The sequence below is a fragment of the Zingiber officinale genome, chromosome 4B (assembly GCF_018446385.1).
Source record: "Zingiber officinale cultivar Zhangliang chromosome 4B, Zo_v1.1, whole genome shotgun sequence".
NCBI classification, from domain to species: Eukaryota; Viridiplantae; Streptophyta; class Magnoliopsida; order Zingiberales; family Zingiberaceae; genus Zingiber; species Zingiber officinale.
The window spans coordinates 25,598,944-25,619,993 of NC_055993.1; the positions used below are offsets into that span (position 1 = coordinate 25,598,944).

General features: G+C 41.0%; 1 protein-coding gene and 1 long non-coding RNA gene across 2 annotated transcripts; one reads left to right on the forward strand and one right to left on the reverse strand.

Annotated features, from left to right (window-relative positions):
- The first annotated feature begins 2,545 nt into the window (after positions 1-2,545).
- LOC121974878 lies at positions 2,546-4,521 on the forward strand. The gene is made up of 3 exons (XR_006110134.1): positions 2,546-3,335; positions 3,415-3,709; positions 4,463-4,521. It is a non-coding gene; the product is annotated as an uncharacterized LOC121974878 (long non-coding RNA).
- A 14,931-nt stretch (positions 4,522-19,452) lies between these two features.
- On the reverse strand, positions 19,453-19,761 carry LOC121978163 (ethylene-responsive transcription factor 3-like). The gene has a single exon (XM_042530540.1). It carries the CDS (start codon positions 19,759-19,761, stop codon positions 19,453-19,455), a length of 309 nt encoding a protein of 102 aa, XP_042386474.1.
- Between the last annotated feature and the right edge of the window lie 1,289 nt (positions 19,762-21,050).

Below are 21,050 nucleotides of genomic sequence, written 5' to 3' on the forward strand. Positions count from 1 at the left end.
AGTCTTTTAACTTCTCGATCTAATATCTGGATAGGTCGACTCTCATAACTTAAGTCCTCTTGAACTTGTACTGTCCGTGGCTCGATCACTTGGTCTGCTCGGGTAATGCACTTCTTGAGCATTGAAACATGGAACACGTTGTGAATAGCCGACATCTCCGAGGGTAGCTCTAATTCATAAGCTACCTTGCCAACTCTTCTCAGAATCTGATATGGTCCCACGTAGCGTGAACTTAGCTTACCCTTCTTTCCGAATCTCATTACTTCTTTCATAGGGGCTACCTTGAGAAATACTGAACCTCCGACGTTGAATTCCAACGGCCTACGCCACCTATCCACGTAGTTCTTTTACCGGCTCTGAGCAGTTTCTATCTTTTGGCGGATGTTCTGTATAGCACGGGTGGTTTCATCAATGAAATCTGTTTGGAGTCCCATCTCCTTCTTTTCACCACTCTCGTACCAGCATATAGGGGACCTACATCTCCTCCCGTACAGAGCCTCGTAGGGCGCCATTCCAATAGTAGCTTGGTAGCTATTATTGTAGGCGAATTCTGCCAAGTATAGATTTCGGCACCAACTCCCTTTAAAATCTAAGACGCAAGCTTGTAGCATATCTTCTAGTGTTTGATTCACCCTTTCTGTTTGTCCGTCCGTCTAAGGATGGAAGGTAGTACTGAATAATAATTTCATACCAAGGGCCTTCTGAACACATTCCCAGAAATGAGAAACAAAGCAACCATCTCTATCCGAAATGATGGTCTTCGGAATCCCATGTAATCTGATAATTTCCTTAGCATATAATTGAGCCAGTTGCTCAGTCAAGTAGGTCATCTTGATTGCTAGGAAGTGGGCGGATTTTGTTAATCTGTCTACGATCACCCATATGGTATCGTATCCGTTCGTCGTTTTGGGTAGTCCTGAGATGAAATTCATAGAAATATTCTCCCATTTCCATTCTGGAACCTGAATTGGCTGCAGTACTCCTCCAGGTCTCTGGTGTTCTGCTTTGACTCTCTGGCAAGTCAAGCAGGTACTGACATACTGAGCCACATCTCTTTTCATACCTAACCACCAGAATTTCTTTTTCAGGTCTTGGTACATCTTGGTGGATCCAGGATGCATCGCATAGGGTGTTGCGTGAGCTTCCTCAAATATACTTTTTCGTAACTCCGGATCATCGGGAATACATAAACGATCTCTGAGGTATAGTACTCTATTGTCAGCAATACGAAATCCCTCATCCTTTCCTTCTAGAACCTCTTGCTTGATCCTTTGGAGGCTTGAGTCACGGGCTTGCTTCTCTATTATATCATAGAACAGCGTCGGCGCTATTGTCAGGGTAGAGAGTCGCTCGGACATAATTTTGATCCCATAACCCATACTTTCCATTCGATTTCCAACAAATTCAAACATCGATTCTGCTTCAGGCCGAAAGACCACTTTTCTTTTATGCCACTCGATCGAAGCATCGTATTTACTCAGGAAATCCATGCCCAATATAATGTCATAATCCTGCATATCGAGCACTATCAGATCACAATAGAGCTCTCTGTCTGCGATTCTGATAGGTGCGGCTCGCAGCACATAAGTAGATGGCATCACTTCTCCCGAAGGTAGGGTTGTTAAGAACTTGCAATCTAAAGCTTGCAGTGGCATGTCTATCTTCCTTGTGAAAGGTGTAGAGACGAACGAGTGCATTGCCCCAGTATCAAATAATACAGTAGCATGTTGACTGAAAATAAGTATCTGACTTGTGACAACTGTAGAAGCATTCGCCACGTCTTCTTTGGTGAGAGAGAAAATCCTAGCATTCGTTGTAACTTGCGGGGCTTCCAATCTCCCTTGGCTTATCGAAGTCCCTTCTATAGCAGCCTGCATCTGGTGTAGCTGTGGGGGAGCACCTCTGTTCAGGACATAATGCTGAGGAGGTGTCTAAACCTGAGTAGGGCAGTCTCTAGCTCTATGCCCTTCCAGTCCACAATTATAGCACCTATTTGTGCCCATACGGCATACTCCAGGATGCTTCTTTCCACATATGGTACACTGGGGGTACATAGGTTGCTTGTTCGCTGGACCACCCTTAGTGTCATTCCATTGCTTTTTCTTGCCACTGTAGTTTCCTTTCCAGCTGGCTCTGGTGCTTTGAGATTTTTGTCCTCCCGACTGGGCTTGACTCTTGCCTTCGTTCAGCGCCTTCAAGTAGTTCTCAGTGATCAGGGCACTGCTGATTAGCTCTTCTGTAGTTTGTGGTCTATTAACTCCGCCGGCCACATTCAGAGCTATCTCGGGTCTGAGCATCTTCAGCATGAGTCTGACCCTTTGTCTTTCTGTACTGACCAGCTCTGGGCATAGGCGCGCTAGTCGATTAAATCTCTTCACTGCTTCATTAATTGATAGGTCACCTTTCCAAATACGGTGCCCAAATAATAATTAAATAATAAGGTTATTGGACAAATAATCTTATTGAATTTTTCAGGAATTTTTAGGAATTTTCTGGGAATTTTTCGGAGTCCGTTTGGCGTAGTTTACGGGGATCATTTATAGGCTAAGTGGAAGCCCGTTCGGGTTATCCCATTTAAGTAAGGAAATATTTTAATTATAAAATCCTTTTTCTTTTATTTCCCCAGACCCATTGCCGTTTTCCCCCAAAAACCACCGAGATCCCGACCTCTTTTCCCCGATTCCCCTTCTCTTCTCCCTCACACGCTCTCTTCTCTTGATGCCATCGCCGACATGGGAGCCGCCAATCATCTTCTCTTTGTCGGCGCAGCCTCATCGCTGATCGCCAGAGAGATCGCACCGACGGGTCGAGCCTTCCTCCTCCTTTTCTTCGAGGTGTGGAGTCTTTTCCCTTCCCCGCGTTTGAGTCCACCGTCGGCTATCGAGTCCGAACGAGGCAGCAACGAGTTCGTCAAGGAGGTTCGTCAGTTAACCCTCTTCACCAGATCTCGATTCTTTGACTTCGTCAGCATGGATTTGTGGCCGATCCTCCTCTCGATTTCTTCCGCCCGATGCTGAGTCACAATGCCGTCAACGCCAATCAACCCACCGCCGTTCACTTGATCGCTACCCGACGCCACCTTGTTGTTGGGTGCCACTGCCACCGAAGGGAGGGTCGACACAAAGGAAGATGGGTTTGTTCTCTCCTTAGCTTGAGGATCGGGCAGAGTAAAGGAGGTTGCCACTGGAGGGATCCCTGCTGCGGAGCCATAGAACTCTTCCCCTATCACACGGATCCCTTCACTGGAGTGGTACCACAACCCCTGTCCCAGCAAGCTCGCCATCTTTGCACTTCCTTCCGATCACACACCTTGCCATCTCGGATGAGTTGCTAAGGTTGGTTGTGTCTGGGACGTTCTTGTCAACATTTCTGTTGTGTTGATGTATTGCTTAATTAGCCATATTGGTTGTGCAGATCCTATGTATGATGAAATGCTTAGTTCCTTTTGTGGTCTCGGTTCGTGTCGTCAATGCCGTCATCGGTTACCATCTTCCATGGGTAGTTCTTGGATCAGTGGTACATGTGAGAAACCAAGCTCAGTAGGATCTCCTCTGCTAACAAGTCGTCGGCCCAAGGTCGCACGGATCATGGTTATGCCACCCTTTCACACGATGGTGCCTATACTAATCATGCCATTGTGATAGTCTCCACCAGCCATTGGTTGCATTTGGCTCCTTCACCGAGAAGCTGCTACAGATATGGAATTGAGGTAACAAAACTAAATATGAACAGATAATGAATTGTTCTTAATTGTTAAGTTTGGATTTGATTAGGGTGATGACTAGTTGTTCAACTAATGAGGATTAGTGTTGATGAATTGGAAGGGAATAATTAAGTTTTAAATGACGACTTGTGGTTGATTGAGGATTTTTGAATCAATTGACTGATATGATCAATTAAGCTTGCATTTGGATTATGGTTTGAGGTTGTTGATCTACACTTAGTTAGTTGAGATTGATCTTGGGTCAGATCTGAAATTATTGGAGGAAGCTAAGGTATGTTATCTTTAGGTAATGAAATGTGTTGATCTTGTGTTAGAAATTGGAATTTAGGAATTTATTCATGAGTTATATTAGTTGTCAGATTGCTAGTTAGCAATTGATCTCGTGGATAAACTATGTATGTTGGATTCATAATGGTTATTTGGTGAATGAGTTATATAGGTGGATGCAAGATTATTATTAGCATATTATAGAATTGGTTTTTTATTGATGATTAATGCCAGGATTGGATTGTAAATGAATTAATGGATTCATGTTAAGTTGAGAAACTCAAGGATTAAATGATTGGATTAATTGGTGATTTAAGTGTAAACCTAACTTAATTAGGTTGTAGTATAATAAAGGTTGATTGGGGGATTACTCAAGGATCATGTTTGATTAGCGTTACCCTAATTAGAATTGGGATTCTGTTTGGTTATTTACTTCCTATGTAATTAGCTAAATAGACTATGTGATCGCAGGACTTTGTTTCGGGACGAGCATCTTGATATCGGATTTCGGGATACGATTGACAGATAAAGGCGGGTACTTCTTGCTTTATCTCTTTAGTATTTTGATCCTAGTGCATGAGCTTTATGTTCAGATAGTTGCTGTATCTATCTTGACTTCACTCTTATTTTTCCTGCGTCTGATACTTCCACACAATCTTTGAGCTACTCGTTTCTGTATCTATACAGTCTCTCGTTGCTATCGATGATATTTAGCAGATACTATATTACTAGGTATCAGATACCAGATGCCAGACATTAGATATTAGGTATTGGATATATAGACACCTGATACCATGTTTACATGCTTTGGTTGATATTTATTTACACACCTTACTGAGCATGCTGGCTTCATGTAGCATACCTGTTTCTGTGTTTATTTACACACCTTACTAAGCATGCTGGCTTCATGTAGCATACCTGTTTCTGTGTTTATTTACACACCTTACTGAGCATGCTGGCTTCATGTAGCATACCTGTTTCTGTTTATATATATATGATGACTGTTGCATTGTTTGCATCATGTCATTGCATGCATTGCCGACGATCTTGTCTCCCTTGTGGTTGAGGCGGTTGTTGGCCTGGGCCGCATGCTCGACCACTCATGGGTAGTGGTAGCTGGAGCGTGCCGCTTGTCCTGTCGTGCCACACTTGGCCACTCATGGGTAGTGCCACACTTGACCATCCGTACATACGCTGTTGTTATTATATCTGCTGGTTGTCTACTTATGCTGTTGTTGCTTATCTATGCTGCTGTTGCTAGATTATGCTGCTGTTGTTTATTTATGCTGTTATGCTTACATAGGTTGATATTTATACCTGTGATATGTGCTTAGACACTAGCTTACTTACTATTGACCTGTATATACCTCACATGATACCATGTAGTTATGAGCAGTACTGTAGTAGGACTTTGCTACACCTACCTTCCCTTACTAGCCTAGGATATGGTTTCAGGTATGGACACTTATTATGTTATCACTGTAGTATCTGCTATTTCTTTACGAGACTGTATACCTTTGTATCTCTAGTTTGTCTTACTATACTTATGCACTATATGTCTATTACCCGCTGAGTCTTTATACTCACCACCCCGTATATTGGTAATTTCACCAGGTAGCAGGTAAAGGATTTATGGAGTCGCCTGGAAATCCTTTCCGCCAATCCCACGTCACATTCGAGGACGACCTTACGATTTTGGTTTTCATTTTATTGTGAGTTAAATCTTTGAATTTAGCATTGTAATAATTGGGCTGTGGAGTTGTTATTTTGTATTTGGTTGTTTTGTCGAGGAGTCAAGCCGGGCTGGCCCGCGGTAAGTTTTCGTTACTTTATACTTGTTATTTTTGTTTTCCGCTATGTTTGATTGTCCAGCCGTGTGGGCTGCATATTATCTGCGTGGTTGTGATTTAATTTGCATATGTATTATCTGTTGGTGATGTATACCGGTTCCATTTGTCACTGCTACAGGGGAGGTGTTGTCCGATTTTCGTCGGACAACCTTACTCTCGGGGCGTGACAATTTATTGGTATCAGAGCTACAGGTTTTACGAGGCCTATTTTCGTTTGGTTTTTCATGATTTGGTTTCTCGATGTGACCTTTCGGGTTTTGGGACCAGGCAGCGATAGGATTCTCCAAGCTATAGGAGGTATGTTTGCATATTGTTATCTTACATTACTGTTAGTGCATGCATAGTTGTGATGTTAGTTATGTTATGTGTTAGTATACTTTTGTTAGTACCTGTCTAGTTGTTTGTAGCACACATCAAATGGGTTGGGGCAATCACTGATCACGGTTGACCCTACTAGAGATCAAGGAATACAGTCTCATAGGATTTCTTTTACCATACCACTAGTGTTATTAATTTCTGTTATCACTAGTTTAGTAGTGGTTAGTATCTGCTAAATATCATATTGGTTCGGTTCGTGGAGAACCAATATCTGCTAAATATCATATTGCTTCGGTTCGTGAAGAACCAATTTACTCGTATAGCCTTGGTTCGTAGAGAACCGATTTACTCTTATTGGCTTGGGTAGTAGAGGATTGATTTATCCTAGTTGGTTTGGATTGTAGAGAACCAGTTTACTCTTGTTGCTTTGGTTAGTAGAGGATCGACTTATCCTAGTTGCTTTAGCCTATAGAGGTCCGATCTACCTTGGTTGACTTGATCAGTAGAAGAGTGACCATTGGCAGTGATGTCGATTAGCTATTCATTGAGGGTACTCCTCTACCCTTGTGTCCATTGCTCGATACTGGAGGTTGTTGAACCTCAGGATGGGGCAATCACAGTATGATGGGATACAAGACAATGGTTAGACGACTCAGCTAACATTGTCTCTATCAGGTGGCTCAAGACCTTGACCACACGATCATTTTACCAGATATTGTAGTCTATATCTCATCTTAGAGGGTTTGACCTTTTATCGATATTTGTCGAGGGACATATATGAGATGATTATGAGAGTGGTGGAGATACTTTCTAGATGGGTAGACTTTTAGTCAGAAGGTTGTGAGACCCTTTGACTTTGGATTGACATTCCTTTACTAAGGATATTTGATTATTAGAAAAGATGAGATGATGAGATTTGGCAGACCTTTTGGATACATTTAGTATGTTGGTAGTGGATGTTGAAGGTTGGATGTTTTCCTTTTACTCTATCTTTGTGTAGGGGACTATCTGGTATGATTGATTGATGTTGAAGATGATTGGAGATTAGTGGTGATAGGTGATCTTTTTATGATTTATTAGTGGATATTGGACTTGATGATCTATGGTTTGGTATAGTTCTGACATAGCATGAGTAAAGTGGTCTCGTGCTAGTAGTTAGAATTCTCGGGTAATGAGTATTTGGTTCTTTGATTCCATGGGAGATTATGTGTGTTCCGAGTCACTTCTTATCTGGGAGGAGTTACTGCAGGAAACACCTCGATCTGGATTTGTGATACATCCGGGTGACACTCGATGTATAGGGACTTAGAGCGTTTCTATTGGTTGAATGACATGAAAAAGACATCGCGGATTTTGTAGCTGGATGTCTAGTATGTCAGCAAGTGGAGGCTGAACCTCGGAGGTTAGTAAGATTATTTCAGTAGATTCGGATACTGGAATGGAGTTGAGCGCATGTTATGATGGATTTTGTTGTGAGATTACACAGGACATGGAGAGGATACGAAGCGTTGGGAAATCAGTGATTGGTTGATGAATTTGCTCCCTAGTTATTGATTTGTAGGATGGATTCTTTAGATCCAGTAGCAGGATTATATGGCAGAGAGATTATCGGACCTCATGGTATATCTCTGAGTGTTATATTGGATTGAGATCCATGATTCACCTCACGTATCTCGCAGAGTTTGTAGCATTGTGAGTGTGGAGCTTTGTTGAAGTGGAGGTTTTCACCCTCTGACAGATGGACAGTCGGAGCACGTTACGTGGATGTTAGAGGATTTGCTGATACTAGGTGTTGTGGATTTTGGAGATGATTGATTTACTTACAGTTGGCTAGACAGCAGTGTGAGAGTAGCGGAAGCAGGATGAGCTCATAACCCACAGAATCATCTTTGACAGTTGGAGATTTGTGATGATACTTGGATGGAGTGGTATATGAATACGTTGCTGGATGGTTACACATAGATGTGGTTCCCTGAGTTGAGCAGTAAATTTGGGGACCAAATTTTTATTAGTGGGGGAGAATGTAAAATATGGTGCCCAAATAATAATTAAATAATAAGGTTATTGGACAAATAAACTTATTGGATTTTTCAGGAATTTTTAGGAATTTTCTGGGAATTTTTCGGAGTCCTTTTGGCGTAGTTTACGGGGATCATTTATAGGCTAAGTGGAAGCCCGTTCGGGTTATCCCATTTAAGTGAGGAAATATTTTAATTATAAAATCCCACCGAGATCCCGACCTCTTTTCCCCGATTCCCCTTCTCTTCTCCCTCACACGCTCACTTCTCTTGATGCCATCGCCGACATGGGAGTCACCGATCATCTTCTCTTCGTCGGCGCAGCCTCATCGCTGATCGCCAGAGAGATCGGACCGACGGGTCGAGCCTTCCTCCTCCTTTTCTTCGAGGTGTGGAGTCTTTTCCCTTCCCCGCGTTTGAGTCCACCGTCGGCTGTCGAGTCCGAACGAGGCAGCAACGAGTTCGTCAAGGAGGTTCGTCAGTTAACCCTCTTCACCAGATCTCGATTCTTTGACTTCGTCAGCATGGATTTGTGGCCGATCCTCCTCTCGATTTCTTCCGCCCGATGCTGAGCCACAACGCAGTCAACGCCAATCAACCCACCGTCGTTCACTTGATCGCTACCCGACGCCACCTTGTTGTTGGGTGCCACTGCCACCGAAGGGAGGGTCGACACAAAGGAAGATGGGTTTTTTCTCTCCTTAGCTTGAGGATCGGGCAGAGTAAAGGAGGTTGCCACTGGAGGGATCCCTGCTGCGGAGCCATAGAACTCTTCCCCTATCACACGGATCCCTTCACTGGAGTGGTACCACAACCCCTGTCCCAGCAATCTCGCCATCTTTGCACTTCCTTCCGATCACACACCTTGCCATCACGGATGAGTTGCTAAGGTTGGTTGTGTCTGGGACGTTCTTGTCAACATTTCTGTTGTGTTGATGTATTGCTTAATTAGCCATATTGGTTGTGCAGATCCTATGTATGATGAAATGCTTAGTTCCTTTTGTGGTCTCGGTTCGTGTCGTCAATGCCGTAATCGGTTACCATCTTCCATGGGTAGTTCTTGGATCAGTGGTACATGTGAGAAACCAAGCTCAGTAGGCTCTCCTTTGCTAACAAGTCGTCGGCCCAAGGTCGCACGGATCATGGTTATGCCACCCTTTCACACGATGGTGCCTATACTGATCATGACATTGTGATAGTCTCCACCAGCCATTGGTTGCATTTGGCTCCTTCACCGAGAAGCTGCTACAGATCTGGAATTGAGGTAACAAAACTAAATCTGAACAGATAATGAATTGTGCTTAATTGTTAAGTTTGGATTTGATTAGGGTGATGACTAGTTGTTCAACTAATGAGGATTAGTGTTGATGAATTGGAAGGGAATAATTAAGTTTTAAATGACGACTTGTGGTAGATTGAGGATTATTGAATCAATTGACTGATATGATCAATTAAGCTTGCATTTGGATTATGGTTTGAGGTTGTTGATCTACACTTAGTTAGTTGAGATTGATCTTGGGTCAGATCTGAAATTATTAGAGGAAGCTAAGGTATGTTATCTTTAGGTAATGAAATGTGTTGATCTTGTGTTAGAAATTGGAATTTAGGAATTTATTCATGAGTTATATTAGTTGTCAGATTGCTAGTTAGCAATTGATCTCGTGGATAAACTATGTATGTTGGATTCATAATGGTTATTTGGTGAATGAGTTATATAGGTGGATGCAAGATTATTATTAGCATATTATAGAATTGGTTTTTTATTGATGATTAATGCCAGGATTGGATTGTAAATGAATTAATGGATTCATGTTAAGTTGAGAAACTCAAGGATTAAATGATTGGATTAATTGGTGATTTAAGTGTAAACCTAACTTAATTAGGTTGTAGTATAATAAAGGTTGATTGGGGGATTACTCAAGGATCATGTTTGATTAGCGTTACCCTAATTAGAATAGGGATTCTGTTTGGTTATTTACTTCCTATGTAATTAGCTAAATAGACTATGTGATCGCAGGACTTTGTTTGAGACGAGCATCTTGATATCGGATTGATTAGTCGATACATAAGGCGGGTACTTCTTGCTTTATCTTTTTAGTATTTTGATCCTAGTGCATGAGCTTTATGTTGATTGTTCTTGTATCTATCTTGACTCCACTCTTATTTTTCTGCGTCGATACTTCCACTCTTTGAGCTACTCGTTTCTGTATCTATACTGTCTCTCGTTGCTATCGATGATATTTAGCAGATACTATATTACTAGGTATCAGATACCAGATGCCAGACATTAGATATTAGGTATTGGATATATAGACACCTGATACCATGTTTACATGCTTTTGTTGCTATTTATTTACACACCCTTGGCCGTATAGCATACATTTTACGTGTTTATTACACACCTTATTGAGCGTCTTGGCCGAGCATACTGTTTACATTATATATATATGATGATTGCATTGTTTGCATCGTATCGTTGCATTAAACGATCTGTCTCCCTTGTGGTTGAGGCGGTTGTTGGCCTGGGCCGCGCTGGTAGTGTGCCGCTTGTCATATCGTGCCACACTCGGCCACTCGTGGGTAGTGGCGGTGGAGTCATGGCGTGAGGACCCCGTCAGGCGGCTATTCACCTATGCACCTGTCCATCCGGTCACTCGAGAGTAGTGGCGGCCTTTGGGTGGTACAGTTTGTCATCGATCCGGCCTCTCGACCATACAGGGGTCGTGGTGCAGAGAGGTGGGCAGGGTGACCATCCGTACATACGCTGTTGTTATTATATCTGCTGGTTGTTTACTTATGCTGTTGTTGCTTATCTATGCTGCTGTTGCTAGATTATACTGCTGTTGTTTATTTATGTTGTTATGCTTACATAGGTTGATATTTATACCTGTGATATGTGCTTAGACACTAGCTTACTTACTATTGACCTGTATATACCTCACATGATACCATGTAGTTATGAGCAGTACTGTAGTAGGACTTTGCTACACCTACCTTCCCTAACTAGCCTAGGATATGGTTTCAGGTATGGACACTTATTATGTTATCACTGTAGTATCTGCTATTTCTTTACGAGACTGTATACCTTTGTATCTCTAGTTTGTCTTACTATACTCATGCACTATCTGTCTATTACCCGCTGAGTCTTTATACTCACCACCCCGTATATTGGTAATTTCACCAGGTAGCAGGTAAAGGATTTATGGAGTCGCCTGGAGATCCTGTCCGCCAATCCCACGTCACATTCGAGGACGACCTTACGATTTTGGTTTTCATTTTATTGTGAGTTAAACCTTTGAATTTAGCATTGTAATAATTGGGCTGTGGACTTGTTATTTTGTATTTGGTTGTTTTGTCGAGGAGTCAAGCCGGGCCGGCCCGCGGTGAGTTTTCGTTACTTTATACTTGTTATTTTTGCTTTCCGCTGTGTTTGATTGTCCAGCCGTGTGGGCTGCATATTATTTGCGTGGTTGTGATTTAATTTGCATATGTATTATCTGTTGGTGATGTATACCGGTTCCATTTGTCACTGCTACAGGGGAGGTGCTGTCCGATTTTCGTCGGACAACCTTACTCTCGGGGCGTGACACTGGGTTAGGCGCGCTAGTCGGTTAAATCTCTTCACTGCTTCATTAATTGATAGGTCACCTTGCCGGAACTCAGTGAACTCATCGTAGTGCTTGTTTGTCACATGCATGTGGAAGAATTCTTCGAAAAATTCAGTTTCAAAGTCCGTCCATCTCATTTGATTCACTTGTCTCTTTGCCTTAGCTCTGTCCCACCACATTCTGGCATCTCTCGTAAGGCAGAACGATGCACACTTGACTTTCTCATGTTCAGGCCAGTCCAATAGCTCTACTATACTCTCTACAATCTTAAACTAGGCTTGAGCATCCCATGGTTCACAATTTCCAGAGAAAGCTTCCGGCTTCAGCCTCTGCTACTATATCAGGTATGCCTCCTGTCGGACCATTGGGGCAGGGCCCACGGTTGGTACTGGTGCCGATGGTACTAGTACAGCCGTAGGTACGACTGACATCGTATTCTGATTCACTAGTGGGGTAGCAGGGTTCCCCTGCTGATTCATCAGAGCATTAATCACCTGTTGCTTTTCCGTAACCTGATGCTGGAGCTCGGTGACTACATGCATCAAATCAGGTGGGGGTACTGTCTCATCAGCTCTAGTATTGCGTCTTCTAGCCATTTTTATCTTTATCAACAACAACAAGACTAGCATAAGATTTCTATTCTAACCCATATTCGTGCCTACTTAGACTAAATCATTCCTTATCAAAATTAAAGAATAGAGTAGACATGCATACTTAGACTAAAGCCTTCCTTATCAGAATTAAAGAATAGAGTAGACATGCATACTTAGACTAAAGCATTCCTTATCATACATAAAAGAATATAGGGTATGCATAGAAATTCTTACTTGGAGCGGCAGGATGGAGGCTTGATGTGTGTGTAGTGGAAAGGCAAACTCGCTTTAATACCAAACTGTAACGCCCGCCCTTCAGCTGCTTATGAAGGACGGGGTTACTTGAAACATACATACATGCATATATGGCAGCGGAAGTAAATAAATAAAACTAAATAATCATGTTCATGTTATCATAGAAGCATGCCCATTATCATAAAGCATACTAACATGGAACATGGAAACAAAAGTTCATAATGAGTATACACCATCAAGCATCATGTAGCAAAATTTGATCACATGTAAAGTTTTAAAACATATAAGCATAAAGCAGATCTATTCCATCATGTCACTGCCACACACATCCTTGCCCTTCCTGCTGCTCCCCTTTTAGTTTAACCATTCTTTTCATTTTTATGCAGTACAAGGGAAATTAAACTATAAGCACATAGGCTTAGTAAGATTCTTTCCTACTCACAAAACATGAATCATGCATTTAAACATAAATTAGTATTCCTTTAACCGTCATCTAGATATAAAATTCGCATGCTAGCATAAAGTAGTGTCATACTCATTTAAGCAAATCATAACATAGCATATGAGAGCACATACATAAAGTAGTAGCATGATCATCTAGGCATCATATATATTCAAAAGCATCTTACTAAAGCATAAAGGAAATCATTTAGCATGAATAAGTATATGCAAGATGTCCTTTTAAAAACATGTATCATGAAATGAGTATATGCAAGATGTCATTTTGAAAACATATATCATATAAATACTTAAACATAATCTCAACATGAGGGCACGGCTTTGTACCCCATACACGAATTTACGCGCATCCTAAATAGATCCGAGGTAGCTAATCTCGAAACTATTAGGAACTAGGCCCGTTTCCTTGACCATCGACCTAGGGGCACTTAGAAGTCCATCCCTTACTACGCCCGTTTCCTTGACCATCGACCTAGGGGCAACTTAGGAGCCCATCCCAGGTACAAGCCATACAAAGTAAAATAGCATATCATGTTTCTTATCATATCATGGCATATCATGTTCTTGTCATATCATAGCATATCATGTTCTTGTCATATCATGAAGAGTGCTCTTAATCCCAACTTAAGGGAAGCATCTCTTAGGCTTTTCATCGTACATAAACCTTGCATAAACATGATAACATAAAGTGCACATAACATATAGCATATCGTAGAGAAAACATAACATGATGGCATAAGTGCACATAACATATAGCATATCATAAGGAAAACATAACATGATGGCATAAGTGTACATAACATATAACATATCATAAGTGCACATAACATATAATATATCATAAGTGCACATAACATATAACATATCATAAAGAAAACATAACATGATGGCATAAGTGCACATAACATATAACATATCATAAAGAAAACATAACATAATGGCATTAGTGCACATAACATATAACATGGTGACATAAAATCCATATCACATCATAAGGAGTCATTATCATGCATGATTGGGGTTTTGAACTTCCTACAACCCTAACTCATAATTTGGCCGAAACATATAAGCATGAATCATAGATTTTCAAGCAACATAAAACATGAAATCAATAACCTAAGTTCTCATAATACTTAACATAACATGTGGGACCTATTAAGAACCCTAGATAGCTCCTTAACCTAAATCTCTTGTCTTGGCCGAAACATGTAGGCATGATTCTAGTTTTCTTCTAACAACTTAAAGCATGAAACTTTTACACCATGCATAGTATAGCAAATGAGGCTCTTAGTAGGCATAAATGAGGTTCTAACCCTAATGTTCAATCTTGGCTGAAACCTCTAGAAGTATGATTCTAAATTTTTTTAATGCAACATAAGGCATGGAAACTTAAATTAACACTATATAGAAGATCATACATCATGACGAAACATAAGCAAACATAATTTAGGTCTAAATTGTTGGACCCCATGGTAGTTTTGATGTGATCAACCAAGTTGGTTAGGTCCTGCGTTGTATTTGATCCCTGTGTCTGAGTGTGCAGGAGCTTAGGAGCACAGGAAGTCGAGCGGAAGACGCAGCTAGCGAGAAGGACGGCACGGGAAGGGAGCCGACGGGCTCGGTGCGTCCGAAGGACGAGAGAGCTGCGGAAGAGTACTCCGGTGGGCGTGAAGAGCGTGCGCGGCGTTCGAGGGAAGTTAAGCCGGGACGGAAGGCTGCTCGAGGAAGGCCGGAAATTGGGTTCGGGTGAGCCCTATTTCGGTTGGCCACAATCACCCAAAAGAGCGGAGCATCGGAAGCTAAAGCGAAGTGGAAAGGAGCTGACAGTCCTGAGGCGCCTACACTTGACTGAGGCGCCTCACACTGGACTGAGGCGCCTCTACTGGTTGGAGGCGCCTCAACAGATTGAGGCGCCTTTAACACAGATCCGCTAACCGAGCTGTGGAGGCGCCTTGAACCTTGTTGGAGGCGCCTTGGACCCTCGGGATAGAATTTCCAGAGGCTATTTAAAGGCCCCTGGAGCTAGGAATTAGAGAACAACTCAAGCATTCAATCTGTAAGCAATTCCTAGTAGTAGTTCTGAGCAATTAGAGTGTAAAAGGCTTCTCCGCCTTCAGAGAAGGAGAATTTTCTTAGTGCGCTTTTCACTGCCCTGGATTAACAACCTCCTTGGTTGTAACCAGGTTAAATTCCTGTTTCTGCTTTTAGTTTCTATCTTTATTATTTAACTACTGCGTTTATTCTGAGTTGAAATCCGAGGAGGGTATAGTTTGTTTTTGTTTTCAGCAATTCACCCCCTCTTGCCGGTCTCCGCTGCACCAACATAAATACTTTCTATATCCCTTTCATTTCTTTTGGCCGAAACCTAAAGGTAAGGTTTTAGGTTTTTCAGGCAATATAAGGCATGGAAACTTACACTACAACAAAATCGCTCATAGACATCGGTTTTCCACCGGTGTCTATTTGATTTTCGACCGATGTCTATGAAGTCGATGTTAAAAGTCTGTCATTTTAGACATCGGGTTAAAACCGGTGTAGTATCACTTAACGACACCGGTCTTCGAATCGGTTATTAACCGGTGTAGTATCACTTAACGACACCGTTTCATCAACGGTGTAAAACCGATGTAATATTACTTTATAACACCGGTTTTACATCGGTGGAAAACCGATGTAATATGTATATATTTTAACAGCACAGATTTGATTTTAAAACCGACAATAATAAAAAAAACATACACAAATATTCACAAATTGTACAAATATTCTTCATTCAATAATATCCATAAAATACACAAATATTCACAAATTATATAAATAATCTTCTTACAACAATATCCATAAAATACCCAAACATTCTTTTTACATCAAAAGCGATACATGTGACAACACAAGGGACACCATTGACGCAATACCTGAAGAACAAGTGATACACTGCATGCAAAATAGCCTAATAGCATAAGAGCAGAGCCTTTAAGCCAGGCATCGCCTTTCTCAGGACTTTCGAAATGAAGTTGGATCATAGGTGAAGTAACAAAGGCCCCCAACAAAATGACCTTTCCAAAATGTGAAGATCAGGGAACCAGTGATGCAGAAGATGACCCCTGCAAGCTTGGCCCTCCCTCTTACAGTCTTCAAGTTGAGCTTTTCCATCCTGAGCAAAAAAAGACCAAATATAGAATGATATTTGAATGAACTAAATTCACTGTAAAATTACTTGGAATTAATATCTGAATCAACCTCAGTACAATTGCCAATAAGAAAGTAAAAGCAGGAATGACATTGCCCAAGGCACTGGCAACAGTTGGAGAAATGAGATGGAGTCCAACGTAGTATACATTTTGCTGAATTGTTATACCCAACATAGCAAGAATGAATATTTTTAGCATGACACCAAATGAGAAGTTGGGTCTTCGATTCCTACAACCATGAGATGAGTTTAAAAACATTCAATTTGTAGTCATATATCTTATTCTCAACAATTCTAATGAGACATGCTCCTTGAACCTTTCGAGCACATAAGCAAGAGGAGCCAAGATGAGCATGGCAATAAGGTGCCTGTACACTACGAAGACAAGTGCACTTAGTCCTTGTCCTAATGCAAGCTTGCCGAGGATGCTGGATCCAGCATACGCGAACTGGGACATCATATGCTATATTTATCAACAGCTCAAAGAACAGATGTAAAGATAAAATTGACCTGTTTGATGCAATATGTGACGGCAAGAACAGCCCAGGACATCATACCAAATCGGCAGTTTGTAAAAACCTTGATGTCAAAGTTTTTGCCGATACGAGGATACAGTTCCATGCCCTAAACAAGAAAAAAAAAATTGTCCACAAACTGTATAAATTGCAGCTACATTGATAGGAAAAATTAGGCTGAAAAGCATTGCCAAGTAATTCATTTGTTCATTATAGAAGGATATTAATACATGAGATACAACTTGCATAATAACAACACATAGCTAGAAAAACTAGCATGAAGAAAGGCACAAACCAAATGGTTGAGCAAAAGGAAATCCAACAATATCAACAAGAGGTAAGATCCTCATGTGGTTTTAATGGCAATTATTTAAAAGCAAAGAATAACCTATTCCACCTAAGGTTTCCTCTGCCAGGACCTCATATTAGTGAATATACTTCTTCGTGCAAGAAAATTGAACAAGCAGTGTGAGGCAAGTGTTTATTGTATAGCTAGAAATCAAACTTTACTGATAAAAAGAGGAGAATTTCAATTCTGTCACAAATAAGGTTATTCATTTGTATCAAACATAAATATTTAACTAATTTTTTTTAAGGAAATTGCATTTTCCAATGCAATTTGATCTCATGGTACTCCTTTTACGACTAAAACCCTCAACACCAAAACATGTTATAGCACAATTCCCCATGGAAATATCTAGAGCATTAACTACTAGTCTTGGGTAGTTCTGCTCCCTGGTGTTGGCTAATGATTGAGACTTAACTATTCAGCAAAACAAATCACAGAGTGATTTTCCTGTTTAAGTCTGTGATCAAGAGCATATATTACTTTCTATACTAAAAAAGAAAATGAATGAGGCTACATTGAATTTATGACATTTGACTTTAGCAAATAGACGTGCCTTTTTAATGTTTGTTGAGGATAAACATGCACAGTTAAGAAGCAAAAGAGAATCAATTGGTTAAAGAGACAACCAGAAGAAAGTAAGACTGCTACATATTCTACAAAGTACACTTACATACACAAATATAGTTTAATCTATATGCAGATTGGAGAAATCTCATGTAACCATTAGTACAGAGAATGGAAATGCAAGAATAGAGTGCACCCATGCAAACATAATTGTAATATGTAAAAATAGTGATACATCTGGGAACAAGTAACAGATAAAATCCTTCACTATCAAATATAGCTAATAAAAGTTTAAGCATTGGCACATAACCTGCCATGATTAGGTAACAGTGATTAAAAGTAAGTGCAGGCCGTCTTTGTTTGACTGAAGCTGCATCATCCTAAAGATGATGATGCATGAGCAAATGAAGGTCTTACTGAATGGTTTCAACACTCATCTAATTATCAGAAGAATAAAGTTGACCATATTATCATGTACCTGCTGCAATGGTTTCTCTCCCTGGCCAACTTTAGCACCAGAGGAGTGCACGTCAGGAGCACTAGCTAAACCCAATCTCGACTTATGGAGTAGAACTCTATTTTTCAAATTGTGTATCTATTTATGACCATATCAAAATGAAATATTAATAATTATACTGTCCCAAGTAAAAAAAGGTTATTAGAAAAAATATGAGAGGACGACCAGGATCACCGAAATGCAAAATCATCACATCATATATATACCACTTTCTGTATATAGGGACACTTGAAGAAATACTAAAAGAGTAAGCCATGTCATATAGAAGAAAATCTTAAGGGGATAACAAACAAGAATTTTGTAAAGCAATTCTTCAGGTACAAGAGGTTGTCATCTAACAATTCACAGAGGGATCAATCCAAAATTGGAAGTCCTGCATAATCCGCAAAATACTACTGATTCAATCCAACTACTATTAATTTTGGATCACAGATTAACATACCAAGAGTTGTTTGACATATGTTTGGCAAGCATCTTTTAGGAAAATGAAATAGAAGGACCAGATCTTAAACATAGGACAGAAGCTTGAAGTAGATGGCAATATAGAATGTCAGAGACACCACAGCACACGTATGCTGCCAGAACAAGAATATGCCGAAGCTTCTTTCACACCATAATTCCTCAAGCTAGAAATGGCTCCCAACAATATAGCACTTGGTGCAGTATAGTGCAACAAAAGCACAAAGCGGTACATCTGGTCTCCTTCAATCAAAAGATGCACTTTAGCAGCTAAAGTCATTTCTTTATCAGTGATCGCTTTTCGATTTCATATGCTTGCTTTCCTATTTCATATCCCTTCTCCACACTACTCAAAACTGCCATCTCAAATCTTCGACCCAATAGTCAATAGATATGTTCCACGATTCCGTACCATCTAGGAGAGCCAATTAAGTAGAACTGCGTGCACGACCAGTTTACCTATTTCGGCCTCACATCATCAGCCATGAAACAAAGAAGCCCACTACAAGCAAGAAACAAGGATCACCGAAATGAAACCAAGATAAATATGAGAGGGAAGAGAGTTCGACCTGATTCAAGGATGGATCTGATATCATCGGCGGAGGGGTTGGGGTTGCCGCCGAGGACGACCAGGAGATAAGCCGCCACAATTTTCATCTTCGCTTCGAGATTTGCAGACGACGATGCCGCTGTTGCAAGGTCTCGGACCTCTCGGTGATGAGTGCGTAGAATGAGGTGGGTCGGCTTAATTCCAATTTGTATCTTATCAAAACCCTAGGGTTGGGTCAGCGAAGGGAGGGCAGCGGAATGCAGGAGTAGGGGTGGGAGACGCAGCGGCGGCGGCGGCTAGGGGAAAGTTGGTCTTGGCCTTGGAACCACGGAACGCGCGAGCGGCGGAGTCGTAGGCCAGAGCGGCAGCCTCGGCCGAGTCGAAGGTTCCGAGCCACACCCTGACCTTCTTCCAGGGGTCCCTGATCTCGGCCGCGAACCGCCCCCACGGCCGCTTCCGCACGTCGCGGAACCGCGTCTCCGCTACTGCCGCCGCCGGCTCCACCAGAACTCGGCCTTTCTTCATCTGGCCAACAGATCGACGGAATGAAAAGGAACAAAAGAAGGGGGAAGAGGGAGCGAGAAATGGGATCAAAGGAAGAGGAGAAACCCAAGGCGAGGAGATAAATTGGCTGGTTGCTTCATCCAAGGCGAGGAGAAACCCAAAAGAAAGGGCGCTAAGAAAGTCCCCCAGAATTTTGGTTCATAGACACCGGTTTTAAAAACCGCGGTTAAAATCGATGTCTATTAATGAAAAAAAGGCGCTCATAGACATCGGCTAAAAAAACCGATGTCTATTAGTGAAAATCTGCGCTCATAGACACCGATTTTTGGAAAAACCGGTGTAAAATACTCAAAGACATCGGTTTTTGCTTAAAACTGTTGTTGTTCCACTGATGTCTATGAGCGATTTTGTTGTAGTGTTAACCTAACAATATATAGAAGATCATACATCATGAGGAAACATAAGCAACCATAATTTAGGTCTAAAAACTTTCTCTAACCCTTTTCATTTCTTTTGGCCGAAATCTAAAGGTAAGGTTTTAGGTTTTTCAAGCAATATAAGTCATGGAAACTTAACCTAACAATATATAGAGATCATACATCATGAGGAAATATAAGCAACCATAATTTAGGTCTAAAAACTTTCTCTAACCCTTTTCATTTCTTTTGGCCAAAACCTAAAGGTAAGGTTTTAGGTTTTTCAAGCAATATAAGGCATGGAAACTTAACCCAACAATATATAGAAGATCATACATCATGAGGAAACATAAGCAACCATAATTTAGGTCTAAAAGCTTTCTCTAACCCTTTTCATTTCTTTTGGCTGAAACCTAAAGGTAAGGTTTTAGGTTTTTCAAGCAATATAAGGCATGGAAACTTAACCTAACAATATATAGAAGATCATACATCATGAGGAAACATAAGCAACCATAATTTAGGTCTAAAAACTTTCTCTAAACCTTTTCATTTCTTTTGGCCGAAACCTAAAGGTAAGGTTTTAGGTTTTTCAAGCAATATAAGGCATGGAAACTTAACCTAACAATATATAGAAGATCATACATCATGAGGAAACATAAGCAACCATAATTTAGGTCTAAAAACTTTCTCTAACCCTTTTATCTATTCTTGGCCGAAACCTAAAGGAGATGGTTTCTAAACTTTTTAAGCAACAAGTAGCATGAAACTTTTAACAACCATAGGTAACCTCTAATCCTTATCTTGGCCGAAACTTGCAAGGCAAGACCCTAGGTTTTTCAAGTAACCTTTAAGCATAAAGCATACTAAAGCTACTTGTACTGCAGGTGAGGGAAT

Excerpts from the sequence above, each read along its gene's own strand:
- LOC121978163 (XM_042530540.1), bottom strand. The coding sequence starts at position 19,761 with ATGAAGAAAGGCCGAGTTCTGGTGGAGCCGGCGGCGGCAGTAGCGGAG.